The 16,695-nt window shown below is 44.5% G+C and overlaps 1 protein-coding gene across 1 annotated transcript in view; it reads right to left on the reverse strand.

The window, feature by feature from the left end:
- Window positions 1-16,695, reverse strand: part of depdc5 (DEP domain containing 5, GATOR1 subcomplex subunit) — a 227,618-nt gene that overhangs the window by 133,794 nt on the left and 77,129 nt on the right. The window contains exons 15-20 of the mRNA XM_084319739.1: window positions 16,527-16,661; window positions 12,036-12,097; window positions 10,387-10,460; window positions 7,812-7,881; window positions 3,150-3,192; window positions 554-674 (exon numbers count right to left, since the gene is read on the reverse strand). Coding sequence (XP_084175865.1) covers window positions 554-674; window positions 3,150-3,192; window positions 7,812-7,881; window positions 10,387-10,460; window positions 12,036-12,097; window positions 16,527-16,661 — 505 coding nt within the window. The remainder of the gene's footprint in view (window positions 1-553; window positions 675-3,149; window positions 3,193-7,811; window positions 7,882-10,386; window positions 10,461-12,035; window positions 12,098-16,526; window positions 16,662-16,695) is intronic.

A 16,695-nucleotide genomic window follows, 5' to 3' on the forward strand; every position in this document is an offset into this window, starting at 1 on the left:
TGTGACGCCGATCTGCATTTAACTCTGACCACTCGCCTTTTCACTTGCAAAAGAGAATGGCTTTTCTAAATGAAGTGTGTAAAACTGCCAGTTTTATTATCGAAATATTGGAAACGGAGATAGAGTCTATGTTATCTCCGTTTCCAATATTTCGAAATAAAACTGGTGTTTTTATTTCATGCAATGCGTGTTTTCCATTTCAGCACCACGCGCTGTCCACCTCATGTTGAGCAAGCCTATACGCTACATTGCACCTCGCTGCCTATACACCCGTTATTCAAGTGTGTAAAACTGCCCGTTTTATTATCTAAATATTGGAAACGGAGATGAGACACTCTTTATTGACATCGGATGACGACGAGGTGACAGCAGTTGAACAGCGAGGGAAAAATGGTGTAAACTGGCGTGAGACATGTAGGAAATTGGTCCGCGGAGGTCCGCTCGACTACGAAAGCTCAAAGAGTCCAGCGGACCTCCGCAGAGTCCAGTCCACGTAGTCCAGTCCGCTCGACCGTGGGAGGAGCACCTTTACTGAGAGTCAGTGTGTAGTCACCTGAAGTTGGTGCTCCTCTGGGCGCGGGAGGGACCAGGAAGTCTGAAGACCTGAGCGTCGTGGGCATCGTAGTCCACCTGGATGGGGAGGCTGGTCTCACTGTCCTTAGGAGCACACAGCGCTGGAGGAGACACAGGAGACACATGAGACACAGGAGACACAGGAGACACAGGAGACACAGGAGACACATGAGACACAGGAGACACAATAGACACAGGGAGACACAGGAGACACATGAGACACAGGAGACACAATAGACACAGGGAGACACAATAGACACAGGGAGACACAGGAGACACATGAGACACAGGAGACACAGGAGACACAATAGACACAGGGAGACACATGAGACACAGGGAGACACAAGAGACACAGGAGACACATGAGACACAGGAGACACAGGAGACACAGGAGACACAGGAGACACAGGGAGACACAGGAGACACAGAGACACAGGAGACACAGAGACACAGGAGACACAGGAGACACAGGAGACACAGGAGACACAGGAGACACAGGGAGACACAGGAGACACATGAGACACATGAGACACAGAGACACAGAGACACAGAGACACAGGAGACACAAGAGACACAAGAGACACAGGGAGACACAGGAGACACAGGAGACACAAGAGACACAAGAGACACAGGGAGACACAGGAGACACATGAGACACAGGGAGACACAGGGAGACAAGAGACACAGGAGACACAGAGACACAGGAGACACAGATACACAGAGACACAGGAGACACAGGAGACACAGAGACACAGGAGACACAGAGACACAGGAGACACAGAGACACAGAGACACAGGAGACACAGGAGACACAGAGACACAGAGACACAGAGAGACACAGGAGACACATGAGACACAGGAGACACAGGAGACACATGAGACACAGGAGACACAGAGACACAGACACAAGAGACACAGGAGACACAGAGACACAGAGACACAGGGAGACACATGAGACACAGAGACACAGAGACACAGGAGACACAGGAGACACAGGAGACACATGAGACACAGAGACACAGGAGACACAGAGACACAGGAGACACAGAGACACAGAGACACAGGAGACACAGGAGACACAGAGACACAGAGACACAGGAGACACAGAGACACAGAGACACAGAGACACAGGAGACACAGGAGACACAGGAGACACAGGAGACAGAGACACAGGAGACACAGAGACACAGAGACACAGGAGACACAGAGACACAGGAGACACAGAGACACAGAGACACAGGAGACACAGAGACACAGGAGACACAGAGACACAGGAGACACAGAGACACAGAGACACAGAGACACAGAGAGACACAGGAGACACATGAGACACAGGAGACACAGAGACACAAGAGACACAGGAGACACAGGAGACACAGAGACACAGAGACACAGGAGACACAGGAGACACATGAGACACAGGAGACACAGAGACACAGACACAAGAGACACAGGAGACACAGGAGACACAGAGACACAGGGAGACACATGAGACACAGAGACACAGAGACACAGGAGACACAGGAGACACAGAGACACAGGAGACACAGACACAGGAGACACAGAGACACAGGGAGACACATGAGACACAGAGACACAGAGACACAGGAGACACAGGAGACACAGAGACACAGATACACAGAGACACAGAGACACAGAGACACAGGAGACACAGGAGACACAGGAGACACATGAGACACAGGAGACACAGAGACAAAGAGACACAGAGACACAGGAGACACAAAGACACAGGAGACACAGAGACACAGAGACACAGGAGACACAGGAGACACATGAGACACAGGAGACACAGAGACAAAGAGACACAGAGACACAGGAGACACAAAGACACAGGAGACACAGAGACACAGAGACACAGGAGACACAGGAGACACAGAGACACAGGAGACACAGAGACACAGAGACACAGAGACACAGAGACACAGAGACACAGAGACACAGGAGACACAGAGACACAGGAGACACAGAGACACAGAGACACAGAGAGACACAGGAGACAGAGACACAGGAGACACAGAGACACAGAGACACAGAGACACAGGAGACACAGAGACACAGGAGACACAGAGACACAGGAGACACAGAGACACAGGAGACACAGAGACACAGGAGACACAGGAGACAGAGACACAGGAGACACAGGAGACAGAGACACAGAGACACAGAGACACAGAGAGACAGGAGACACAGAGACACAGGAGACACAGAGACACAGGAGACACAGAGACACAGGAGACACAGAGACACAGGAGACACAGAGACACAGGAGACACAGGAGACAGAGACACAGGAGACACAGGAGACAGAGACACAGAGACACAGAGACAGAGAGACACAGAGAGACAGGAGACACAGAGACACAAGAAATAAGCTGAGACACAAGAGACACAGGAGACACAGAGACACAAGAGACAAGCTGAGACACATGAGACAAGCTGAGACACAAGAGACAAGCTGAGACACAAGAGACAAGCTGAGACACACAGAGACAAGCTGAGACACAAGAGACAAGCTGAGACACACAGAGACGGCTACCTGCTATTATAGCTACTTACTGTGGTCCTTGCTGTGGTTGCTCTTGTATTTCTCTGCGTGAATCTGGAAGAGAAGATATCTGTGTTATTAATTCAGACCAGGAAATACCACACTGACCACAGGTGAAGCTACTACAGAGACAGCTGGTTCCACCAGGTGAAGCTACTACAGAGACAGCTGGTTCCACCAGGTGAAGCTACTACAGAGACAGCTGGTTCCACCAGGTGAAGCTACTACAGAGACAGCTGGTTCCACCTGGTGAAGCTACTACAGAGACAGCTGGTTCCACCTGGTGAAGCTACTACAGAGACAGCTGGTTCCACCTGGTGAAGCTACTACAGAGACAGCTGGTTCCACCTGGTGAAGCTACTACAGAGACAGCTGGTTCCACCAGGTGAAGCTACTACAGAGACAGCTGGTTCCACCTGGTGAAGCTACTACAGAGACAGCTGGTTCCACCTGGTGAAGCTACTACACAGACAGCTGGTTCCACCAGGTGAAGCTACTACAGAGACAGCTGGTTCCACCTGGTGAAGCTACTACAGAGACAGCTGGTTCCACCTGGTGAAGCTACTACACAGACAGCTGGTTCCACCTGGTGAAGCTACTACAGAGACAGTTGGTTCCACCTGGTGAAGCTACTACAGAGACAGCTGGTTCCACCAGGTGAAGCTACTACAGAGACAGCTGGTTCCACCTGGTGAAGCTACTACAGAGACAGCTGGTTCCACCTGGTGAAGCTACTACAGAGACAGCTGGTTCCACCTGGTGAAGCTACTACAGAGACAGCTGGTTCCACCTGGTGAAGCTACTACAGAGACAGCTGGTTCCACCAGGTGAAGCTACTACAGAGACAGCTGGTTCCACCAGGTGAAGCTACTACAGAGACAGCTGGTTCCACCAGGTGAAGCTACTACAGAGACAGCTGGTTCCACCAGGTGAAGCTACTACAGAGACAGCTGGTTCCACCTGGTGAAGCTACTACGGAGACAGCTGGTTCCACCTGGTGAAGCTACTACAGAGACAGCTGGTTCCACCAGGTGAAGCTACTACAGAGACAGCTGGTTCCACCTGGTGAAGCTACTACAGAGACAGCTGGTTCCACCAGGTGAAGCTACTACAGAGACAGCTGGTTCCACCAGGTGAAGCTACTACAGAGACAGCTGGTTCCACCTGGTGAAGCTACTACAGAGACAGCTGGTTCCACCAGGTGAAGCTACTACAGAGACAGCTGGTTCCACCTGGTGAAGCTACTACAGACAGCTGGTTCCACCAGGTGAAGCTACTACAGAGACAGCTGGTTCCACCAGATGAAGCTACTACAGAGACAGCTGGTTCCACCTGGTGAAGCTACTACAGACAGACAGCTGGTTCCACCAGGTGAAGCTACTACAGAGACAGCTGGTTCCACCTGGTGAAGCTACTACAGAGACAGCTGGTTCCACCTGGTGAAGCTACTACAGAGACAGCTGGTTCCACCAGGTGAAGCTACTACAGAGACAGCTGGTTCCACCTGGTGAAGCTACTACAGAGACAGCTGGTTCCACCTGGTGAAGCTACTACAGAGACAGCTGGTTCCACCTGGTGAAGCTACTACAGAGACAGCTGGTTCCACCTGGTGAAGCTACTACAGAGACAGCTGGTTCCACCAGGTGAAGCTACTACAGAGACAGCTGGTTCCACCTGGTGAAGCTACTACAGAGACAGCTGGTTCCACCAGGTGAAGCTACTACAGAGACAGCTGGTTCCACCTGGTGAAGCTACTACAGAGACAGCTGGTTCCACCAGGTGAAGCTACTACAGAGACAGCTGGTTCCACCTGGTGAAGCTACTACAGAGACAGCTGGTTCCACCTGGTGAAGCTACTACAGAGACAGCTGGTTCCACCTGGTGAAGCTACTACACAGACAGCTGGTTCCACCAGGTGAAGCTACTACAGAGACAGCTGGTTGCACCAGGTGAAGCTACTACAGAGATAGCTGGTTCCACCAGGTGAAGCTACTACAGAGACAGCTGGTTCCACCAGGTGAAGCTACTACAGAGACAGCTGGTTCCACCAGGTGAAGCTACTACAGAGACAGCTGGTTCCACCAGGTGAAGCTACTACAGAGACAGCTGGTTCCACCAGGTGAAGCTACTACAGAGACAGCTGGTTCCACCAGGTGAAGCTACTACAGAGACAGCTGGTTCCACCTGGTGAAGCTACTACAGAGACAGCTGGTTCCACCTGGTGAAGCTACTACAGAGACAGCTGGTTCCACCTGGTGAAGCTACTACAGAGACAGCTGGTTCCACCAGGTGAAGCTACTACAGAGACAGCTGGTTCCACCTGGTGAAGCTACTACAGAGACAGCTGGTTCCACCAGGTGAAGCTACTACAGAGACAGCTGGTTCCACCAGGTGAAGCTACTACAGAGACAGCTGGTTCCACCTGGTGAAGCTACTACAGAGACAGCTGGTTCCACCTGGTGAAGCTACTACAGAGACAGCTGGTTCCACCAGGTGAAGCTACTACAGAGACAGCTGGTTCCACCTGGTGAAGCTACTACAGAGACAGCTGGTTCCACCAGGTGAAGCTACTACAGAGACAGCTGGTTCCACCAGGTGAAGCTACTACAGAGACAGCTGGTTCCACCTGGTGAAGCTACTACAGAGACAGCTGGTTCCACCTGGTGAAGCTACTACAGAGACAGCTGGTTCCACCTGGTGAAGCTACTACAGAGACAGCTGGTTCCACCAGGTGAAGCTACTACAGAGACAGCTGGTTCCACCTGGTGAAGCTACTACAGAGACAGCTGGTTCCACCTGGTGAAGCTACTACAGACAGACAGCTGGTTCCACCTGGTGAAGCTACTACAGAGACAGCTGGTTCCACCAGGTGAAGCTACTACAGAGACAGCTGGTTCCACCAGGTGAAGCTACTACAGAGACAGCTGGTTCCACCTGGTGAAGCTACTACAGAGACAGCTGGTTCCACCTGGTGAAGCTACTACAGAGACAGCTGGTTCCACCTGGTGAAGCTACTACACAGACAGCTGGTTCCACCAGGTGAAGCTGCTACAGAGACAGCTGGTTCCACCTGGTGAAGCTACTACAGAGACAGCTGGTTCCACCTGGTGAAGCTACTACAGAGACAGCTGGTTCCACCTGGTGAAGCTACTACAGAGACAGCTGGTTCCACCTGGTGAAGCTACTACAGAGACAGCTGGTTCCACCAGGTGAAGCTACTACAGAGACAGCTGGTTCCACCAGGTGAAGCTACTACAGACAGACAGCTGGTTCCACCAGGTGAAGCTACTACATAGACAGCTGGTTCCACCTGGTGAAGCTACTACAGAGACAGCTGGTTCCACCAGGTGAAGCTACTACACAGACAGCTGGTTCCACCTGGTGAAGCTACTACAGAGACAGTTGGTTCCACCTGGTGAAGCTACTACAGAGACAGCTGGTTCCACCAGGTGAAGCTACTACAGAGACAGCTGGTTCCACCTGGTGAAGCTACTACAGACAGACAGCTGGTTCCACCAGGTGAAGCTACTACAGAGACAGCTGGTTCCACCAGGTGAAGCTACTACAGACAGACAGCTGGTTCCACCTGGTGAAGCTACTACAGAGACAGCTGGTTCCACCAGGTGAAGCTACTACAGAGACAGCTGGTTCCACCTGGTGAAGCTACTACAGAGACAGCTGGTTCCACCAGGTGAAGCTACTACAGAGACAGCTGGTTCCACCTGGTGAAGCTACTACAGAGACAGCTGGTTCCACCTGGTGAAGCTACTACAGACAGACAGCTGGTTCCACCAGGTGAAGCTACTACAGAGACAGCTGGTTCCACCAGGTGAAGCTACTACAGAGACAGCTGGTTCCACCAGGTGAAGCTACTACAGAGACAGCTGGTTCCACCAGGTGAAGCTACTACAGAGACAGCTGGTTCCACCTGGTGAAGCTACTACAGAGACAGCTGGTTCCACCAGGTGAAGCTACTACAGAGACAGCTGGTTCCACCAGGTGAAGCTACTACAGAGACAGCTGGTTCCACCAGGTGAAGCTACTACAGAGACAGCTGGTTCCACCAGGTGAAGCTACTACAGAGACAGCTGGTTCCACCAGGTGAAGCTACTACAGAGACAGCTGGTTCCACCAGGTGAAGCTACTACAGAGACAGCTGGTTCCACCTGGTGAAGCTACTACAGAGACAGCTGGTTCCACCTGGTGAAGCTACTACAGAGACAGCTGGTTCCACCTGGTGAAGCTACTACAGACAGCTGGTTCCACCAGGTGAAGCTACTACAGACAGACAGCTGGTTCCACCTGGTGAAGCTACTACAGACAGACAGCTGGTTCCACCAGGTGAAGCTACTACAGAGACAGCTGGTTCCACCTGGTGAAGCTACTACAGAGACAGCTGGTTCCACCTGGTGAAGCTACTACAGACAGACAGCTGGTTCCACCAGGTTAAGTTAAGTATTGTGCGATTATTTTCTAGCACTCGCTTGCATTTAAATATGTTTAAGTTAAGTATTGTGTGATTTTGTGTGAAGGGCGCACTAGCAAAGTAAGATTTTCATTGGATGGCAAACTGTCTGTTAAACTGTGCACATGACAATAAACCATCTTGAATCTTGAATCTAAACAGTTTGCTGGTTCAGCCAGCAGGGGGCAGAGTAGCGTGGGGGGGGTACCTTTCTGCCAGCCAGCTTGATGCGAGGAGTGAATGAGCTGCAGGAGTTCTGGCTCTTCGATGTGTAGAAGCTGTGGACGACGGCGATAGAAAAATACATTTATTTAAAAATACATTAGAACATGTATTTGTGGTACAGCGGTGGCCTAAAGGTTAGAGAGGAACAGGCTTGTAGCTGGAAGGTTGCCGATTAGATTCCCTGTACTGGCAGGAAGAATCTGAGAGGGCTTAAGGTCTATGGTATAAATTAGAGAGGGCTTAAAGTCTATGGTATAAACTAGAGAGGGCTTAAAGTCTATGGTATAAACTAGAGAGGGCTTAAAGGAAAACTCCAACATTTTGGGAAATTAGCTTATTTAACATCTTGGTTAGACAAGAAGATACATACCTTTTTTGTCTCTGTGCATGCATTAGGCTTAGGGAACAGCCGCTCCGTTAGCGTAGCTTAGCTTCATCACTGGAAGTGGGTCAGACTTGTACCCTGACGTTCCCTACAGTGCCCTACAGTCACGAAATACACTCCAAATACAACTCCAAAACGTTCCTGTAAACATGTTGTGACCTGTGTATTTACCACGTGGAGAAATAAAAAATAATTGAATTAGACAATTACGTTTTCTAAGCAAATATACTCGGAACTATTTTTTGCCGAACCACTCCTGTCGGGGCGCAGTGATTTCAGTGCTACTTTCTAACGTGACGCCGTGTTTGTTTACATTCTCATTTCGTTCAAATGATCCGAACCGATTGAAGTTTATGGATACCATGACTTCAAATCCTCTTACCTTGACGATTAAAAGCCTCTTTATCTAACGTTAACACGAACCTAAACTAACGTTACAACTAACCTAAAGTTAGTTTAGGTTCGTGTTAACGTTAGATAATGTACAAAATAAACGTATTTCCGCTGCTATAGACGTCGCTCTTTTATTTTGGAACCCCCCGACCGGAAGTTAGCCTAGTTATCTGCTTTAGTGTCCGGTTGTTGGTTAGCTCCGTTAGCGTGCAGGATATCAAGACCAGCCATGGGAATACTGTTTTCTAAATTGGGGAGGCTTTTAATCGTCAAGGTAAGAGGATTTGAAGTCATGGTATCCATAAACTTCAATCGGTTCGGATCATTTGAATGAAATGAGAATGTAAACAAACACGGCGTCACGTTAGAAAGTAGCACTGAAATCACTGCGCCCAGAGAGGAGAGGTTAGGCAAAAAATTGTTCCGAGTATATTTGCTTAGAAAACGTAAAAATGTAATTGTCGAATTCAATTATTTTTTATTTCTCCACGTGGTAAATACACAGGTCACAACATGTTTACAGGAACGTTTTGGAGTTGTATTTGGAGTGTATTTCGTGACTGTAGGGCACTGTAGGGAACGTCAGGGTACAAGTCTGACCCACTTCCAGTGATGAAGCTAAGCTACGCTAACGGTGCGGGCGTTCCCTAAGCCTAATGCACGCACAGAGACAAAAAAGGTATGTATCTTCTTGTCTAACTCCAGGGAAGATGTTAAATAAGCTAATTTCCCAAAATGTTGGAGTGTTCCTTTAAGGTCTATGGTATAAACTAGAGAGGGCTTAAGGTATATGGTATAAACTAGAGATGACTTATGGTCTATGGTATAAACTAGAGAGGGCTTAAGGTATATGGTATAAACTAGAGAGGACTTATGGTCTATGGTATAAACTAGAGATGGCTTAATGTCTATGGTATAAACTAGAGATGGCTTAATGTCTATGGTATAAACTAGAGAGGGCTTAAGGTCTATGGTATAAACTAGAGATGGCTTAATGTCTATGGTATAAACTAGAGATGGCTTAATGTCTATGGTATAAACTAGAGATGGCTTAATGTCTATGGTATACACTAGAGATGGCTTAATGTCTATGGTATAAACTAGAGATGGCTTAATGTCTATGGTATAAACTAGAGATGGCTTAATGTCTATGGTATAAACTAGAGAGGACTTATGGTCTATGGTATAAACTAGAGAGGGCTTAAGGTATATGGTATACACTAGAGATGGCTTAATGTCTATGGTATACACTAGAGAGGGCTTAAGGTCTATGGTATACACTAGAGAGGGCTTAAGGTCTATGGTATACACTAGAGATGGCTTAAGGTCTATGGTATACACTAGAGAGGGCTTAAGGTCTATGGTATAAACTAGAGAGGACTTATGGTCTATGGTATAAACTAGAGAGGGCTTAAGGTCTATGGTATAAACTAGAGAGGACTTATGGTCTATGGTATAAACTAGAGAGGGCTTAAGGTCTATGGTATAAACTAGAGAGGGCTTAAGGTATATGGTATAAACTAGAGAGGGCTTAAGGTCTATGGTATAAACTAGAGAGGGCTTAAGGTCTATGGTATACACTAGAGGGTGTAGAGTCTCTGATGTTGTGTGTCTGTCTGTCTGTCTGTCTGTCTGTCTGTCTGTCTGTCTGTCTGTCTGTCTGTCTGTCTGTCTGTCTGTCTGTCTGTCTGTCTGTGTGTGTGTGTGTGTGTGTGTGTGTGTGTGTGTGTGTGTGTGTGTGTGTGTGTGTGTGTGTGTGTGTGTGTGTGTGTGTTGGGACCTGTGGTTAATCCAGTGAGGAAGGTTGTAATCGTCTCCTAGCCGAGAGTCTCCGGGTACCGTCCTGTTATGGAGCTATAGGGGACACACACACCCGCGCACACATTACGGGAGAATAAAGTAGACATGCACAGTACTTCTCCAACATGTACCTCTCTAACATGTACCTCTATATATATATATGTGTGTGTGTGTGTGTGTGAGAGACACTGCAGCCCAGAACGTGGTCTGGACACCTTGGAATGACTGCAGATACCTTCAGGTAGGGCTGGACGGTATGGTCTAAAATTTATATCACGGTATAATTTGAAGCATAGACGGTAACGGTATATATCACGGTATCGGGGTTTCCGTTAGAATTTTTTTTGCCTGATAGGCAGGCTATATAAAGAATGACATCCTCAAGGCATGTAGATTTATAATATGTTAACTTAAAACTAGGCTACTTTTGCGTATACAGTCATTATATTCCAAATAAAATAAGTCCTGAGTCGAGACTCCGTGCTTTCAGGTCCGGTCACACATGCCCGCTCAACAGCGCCCCCCACCCAACGGCTGAATTGCCAATGGCTGAATTGGAGTATTGCACTGTGCAGGCACAGCTGTCCAGCTCTGCGGCTCTGCAGCTGCATGCTTCTCGCAAAATCCAGCATCCAGCTCCCGCTGCCCAGCCGTCGTTATCAGAACACTACACACATATCATAATGTTCACAGCAAACTGTAGTTGATCACCAGGTATATTTTATTAACGTAGAATAATTCATATAAGAAAAACGATAGGGAAATCTCTTACCTTTCTCCACTGGTTAAAAATGCCAGGAACTGAAATTGAAACTTGCTGTGCGCCGCGGTGATATGTGTTTATTATGAAATGACAATTGCGTGTTGACACGCCCACTGCGCGAAGCCTCCTAAATAACTTTTTCCAGTTTGCACATATCTATTATCTATGACTAATTCTATCTATTTTTAGGGGCAAATGCGAGTGAAATAGTCGCGCTGTGGTTACACGACGTCATTGCTATGTTAGAGCTGCTCTACCGGTTACAAGGTATAGTCAAAATCCATACCGTAGAGCAAATTCATACCGTTTATACCGTATACCGTTTATACCGTCCACCCCTACCTTCAGGTGACATGAACTACATGTGAAGAGAAGTGGAGACGTGTCCTCACCTGACCGTCTCTCCATTTTATAATTATAATAACAAGGAGGTCATTATATTAATGTCTGATCACTCCTCTAGTTGTCACAATGTCTAGAGTCTAGACAGTCCAAACCTGCTGTGTATGCCCCTGAGCCTTTACAACTAAACCGCTTGTTTGACAAGTGGAACATGTATTTTCTTTCTTTCCTTTTTTAATTGGCTACACAAACGGTCAATCATTTCCAGTGTCAGTCGTGACCGGTCCAGTCATCGAGAGGGGGGGGGGCGAAACCGGAGGTGCTCACTTTTTCTACTAAGCTGATGCTCGTTGGCCCGTTTTTGGTCTTATGACCCGAGATTGGAAGCACGTAATAGATCAAGCAGGGTGTCACTCAAACCGTGGCCATTTTAGCTTTCAAACGATGTGCTGCCTCAGAGATACTAAAACAATGTACTGCGACGGAACTTTAAGAGGTTAAAGTAGGCAGTGAGCGGTCTTCACCTTGAACAGCGGTACGGCGTGCAGCGGCTGCTCCCCCATACACACCAGGTCCACCCCGATACCTGAGGGAGGACAGACTGTTAGTGTTACACACCAGGTCCACCCCGATACCTGAGGGAGGACAGACTGTTAGTGTTACACACCAGGTCCACCCTGATACCTGAGGGAGGACAGACTGTTAGTGTTACACACCAGGTCCTCCCCGATACCTGAGGGAGGACAGACTGTTAGTGTTACACACCAGGTCCTCCCCGATACCTGAGGGAGGACAGACTGTTAGTGTTACACACCAGGTCCACCCCGATACCTGAGGGAGGACAGACTGTTAGTGTTACACACCAGGTCCACCCCGATACCTGAGCGAGGACAGACTGTTAGTGTTACACACCAGGTCCTCCCCGATACCTGAGGGAGGACAGACTGTTAGTGTTACACACCAGGTCCACCCCGATACCTGAGGGAGGACAGACTGTTAGTGTTACACACCAGGTCCACCCCGATACCTGAGGGAGGACAGACTGTTAGTGTTACACACCAGGTCCACCCCGATACCTGAGGGAGGACAGACTGTTAGTGTTACACACCAGGTCCACCCCGATACCTGAGGGAGGACAGACTGTTAGTGTTACACACCAGGTCCACCCCGATACCTGAGGGAGGAGGACAGACTGTTAGTGTTACACACCAGGTCCACCCCGATACCTGAGGGAGGACAGACTGTTAGTGTTACACACCAGGTCCACCCCGATACCTGAGGGAGGAGGACAGACTGTTAGTGTTACACACCAGGTCCACCCCGATACCTGAGGGAGGACAGACTGTTAGTGTTACACACCAGGTCCACCCCGATACCTGAGGGAGGACAGACTGTTAGTGTTACACACCAGGTCCACCCCGATACCTGAGGGAGGACAGACTGTTAGTGTTACACACCAGGTCCACCCCGATACCTGAGGGAGGAGGACAGACTGTTAGTGTTACACACCAGGTCCACCCTGATACCTGAGGGAGGACAGACTGTTAGTGTTACACACCAGGTCCACCCCGATACCTGAGGGAGGACAGACTGTTAGTGTTACACACCAGGTCCACCCCGATACCTGAGGGAGGACAGACTGTTAGTGTTACACACCAGGTCCTCCCTGATACCTGAGGGAGGACAGACTGTTAGTGTTACACACCAGGTCCTCCCCGATACCTGAGGGAGGAGGACAGACTGTTAGTGTTACACACCAGGTCCACCCCGATACCTGAGGGAGGAGGACAGACTGTTAGTGTTCAGCTCAGAGGACAGACAAACCGTCCGCTCAGTTTGATACTGATATTTATTATGATACTGTATATATTTCACCATGCATACACACAGTATAGTTATATTTATTATGATACTGTATATATTTCACCATGCATACACACAGTATAGTTATATTTATTATGATACTGTATATATTTCACCATGCATAAACAATATAGTTATATTTATTATGATACTGTATATATTTCACCATGCATACACGATATATAGTTATATTTATTATAGGGATGCTCGATATTGGCTTTTTTACCGATACCGATATTCCGATATTGTCCAACTCTTAATTTCGATACCGATACCGATACCGATATCAACCGATACCGATATATGCAGGGTTTCCCCCCAAAAAAACTGAATAATTTCAGGTAATTAATAATTTCACTGGATGCATTCAAAAGGCTTTCTAAATGTAAGCATTATCTGTGCAAAATATGATAATTAAAAAAGTAAAAATTAACATTACATATCTCTTGTTGTTGAATTAAACCAACATGCATACTTTTGACAATAAATAAAATAAGAATTGGTTCTTACTTGCTTGCCTGGGTAAATAAAGGTTAAATAAATGTTAAAAAAAAAAAAAAAAAAAAAAAAATCCGATACCGATATTTTCCGATATCACATTTTACTGCCGATATCGGCCGATAATATCGGTCGGCCGATAATATCGGACATCCCTAATTTATTATGATACTGTATATATTTCACCATGCATACACACAGTATAGTTATATTTATTATGATACTGTATATATTTCACCATGCATACACGATATATAGTTATATTTATTATGATACTGTATATATTTCACCATGCATACACGTTATATAGTTATATTTATTATGATACTGTATATATTTCACCATGCATACACACAGTATAGTTATATTTATTATGATACTGTATATATTTCACCATGCATACACGATATAGTTATATTTATTATGATACTGTATATATTTCACCATGCATACACACAGTATAGTTATATTTATTATGATACTGTATATATTTCACCATGCATACACACATTATAGTTATATTTATTATGATACTGTATATATTTCACCATGCATACACACAGTATAGTTATATTTATTATGATACTGTATATATTTCACCATGCATACACGATATATATAGTTATATTTATTATGATACTGTATATATTTCACCATGCATACACGATATATAGTTATATTTATTATGATACTGTATATATTTCACCATGCATACACGATATATATAGTTATATTTAGTATGATACTGTATATATTTCACCATGCATACACACAGTATAGTTATATTTATTATGATACTGTATATATTTCACCATGCATACACACAGTATAGTTATATTTATTATGATACTGTATATATTTCACCATGCATACACACAGTATAGTTATATTTATTATGATACTGTATATATTTCACCATGCATACACACAGTATAGTTATATTTATTATGATACTGTATATATTTCACCATGCATAAACAATATAGTTATATTTATTATGATACTGCATATATTTCACCATGCATACACGATATATAGTTATATTTATTATGATACTGTATATATTTCACCATGCATACACACAGTATAGTTATATTTATTATGATACTGTATATATTTCACCATGCATACACGATATATAGTTATATTTATTATGATACTGTATATATTTCACCATGCATACACGTTATATAGTTATATTTATTATGATACTGTATATATTTCACGATGCATACACACATTATAGTTATATTTATTATGATACTGTATATATTTCACCATGCATACACGATATAGTTATATTTATTATGATACTGTATATATTTCACCATGCATACACACAGTATAGTTATATTTATTATGATACTGTATATATTTCACCATGCATACACACATTATAGTTATATTTATTATGATACTGTATATATTTCACCATGCATACACACAGTATAGTTATATTTATTATGATACTGTATATATTTCACCATGCATACACGATATATATAGTTATATTTATTATGATACTGTATATATTTCACCATGCATACACGATATATATAGTTATATTTAGTATGATACTGTATATATTTCACCATGCATACACACAGTATAGTTATATTTATTATGATACTGTATATATTTCACCATGCATACACGATATATAGTTATATTTATTATGATACTGTATATATGTCACCATGCATACACACAGTATAGTTATATTTATTATGATACTGTATATATTTCACCATGCATACACAATATATAGTTATATTTATTATGATACTGTATATATTTCACCCTGCATACACACAGTATAGTTATATTTATTATAATACTGTATATATTTCACCATGCATACACGATATATAGTTATATTTATTATGATACTGTATATATTTCACCATGCATACACACAGTATAGTTATATTTATTATGATACTGTATATATTTCACCATGCATATACACAGTATAGTTATATTTATTATGATACTGTATATATTTCACCCTGCATACACAATATATATATATAGTTATATTTATTATGATACTGTACATATTTCACCATGCATACACAACATATATATATATATATATATATATATATATATATATATATATATATATATATATATATAGTTATATTTATAATGATACTACTTAGGGATGCTCGATATTGGCTTTTTTACCGATACCGATATTCCGATATTGTCCAACTCTTAATTTCGATACCGATACCGATACCGATATCAACCGATACCGATATATGCAGGGTTTCCCCCCAAAAAAACTGAATAATTTCAGGTAATTAATAATTTCACTGGATGCATTCAAAAGGCTTTCTAAATGTAAGCATTATCTGTGCAAAATATGATAATTAAAAAAGTAAAAATTAACATTACATATCTCTTGTTGTTGAATTAAACCAACATGCATACTTTTGACAATAAATAAAATAAGAATTGGTTCTTACTTGCTTGCCTGGGTAAATAAAGGTTAAATAAATGTAAAAAAAAAAAAAAAAAAAAAAAAAAAAAATTTTTTTTTTTACCGATACCGATATTTTCCGATATCACATTTTACTGCCGATATCGGCCGATAATATCGGTCGGCCGATAATATCGGACATCCCTAATACTACTGCATATATTACCGTTGTCTATCATGCGTTGCTTGGTGAGGATCATAAGCAGTCGGTCCACTTCGAACACACCGACTCCTGGAGTGATGACCACCGACATCTGACCCGTCCGGTCAAAGTTACGGTTGATGTAGTGCTTATCAAACACTGGGGACAGATTACGCTTCATTTAGCATGTTCA

The sequence above is a fragment of the Notolepis coatsorum genome, assembly GCF_963971535.1.
Source record: "Notolepis coatsorum genome assembly, chromosome: 8".
Taxonomy (NCBI): domain Eukaryota; kingdom Metazoa; phylum Chordata; class Actinopteri; order Aulopiformes; family Paralepididae; genus Notolepis; species Notolepis coatsorum.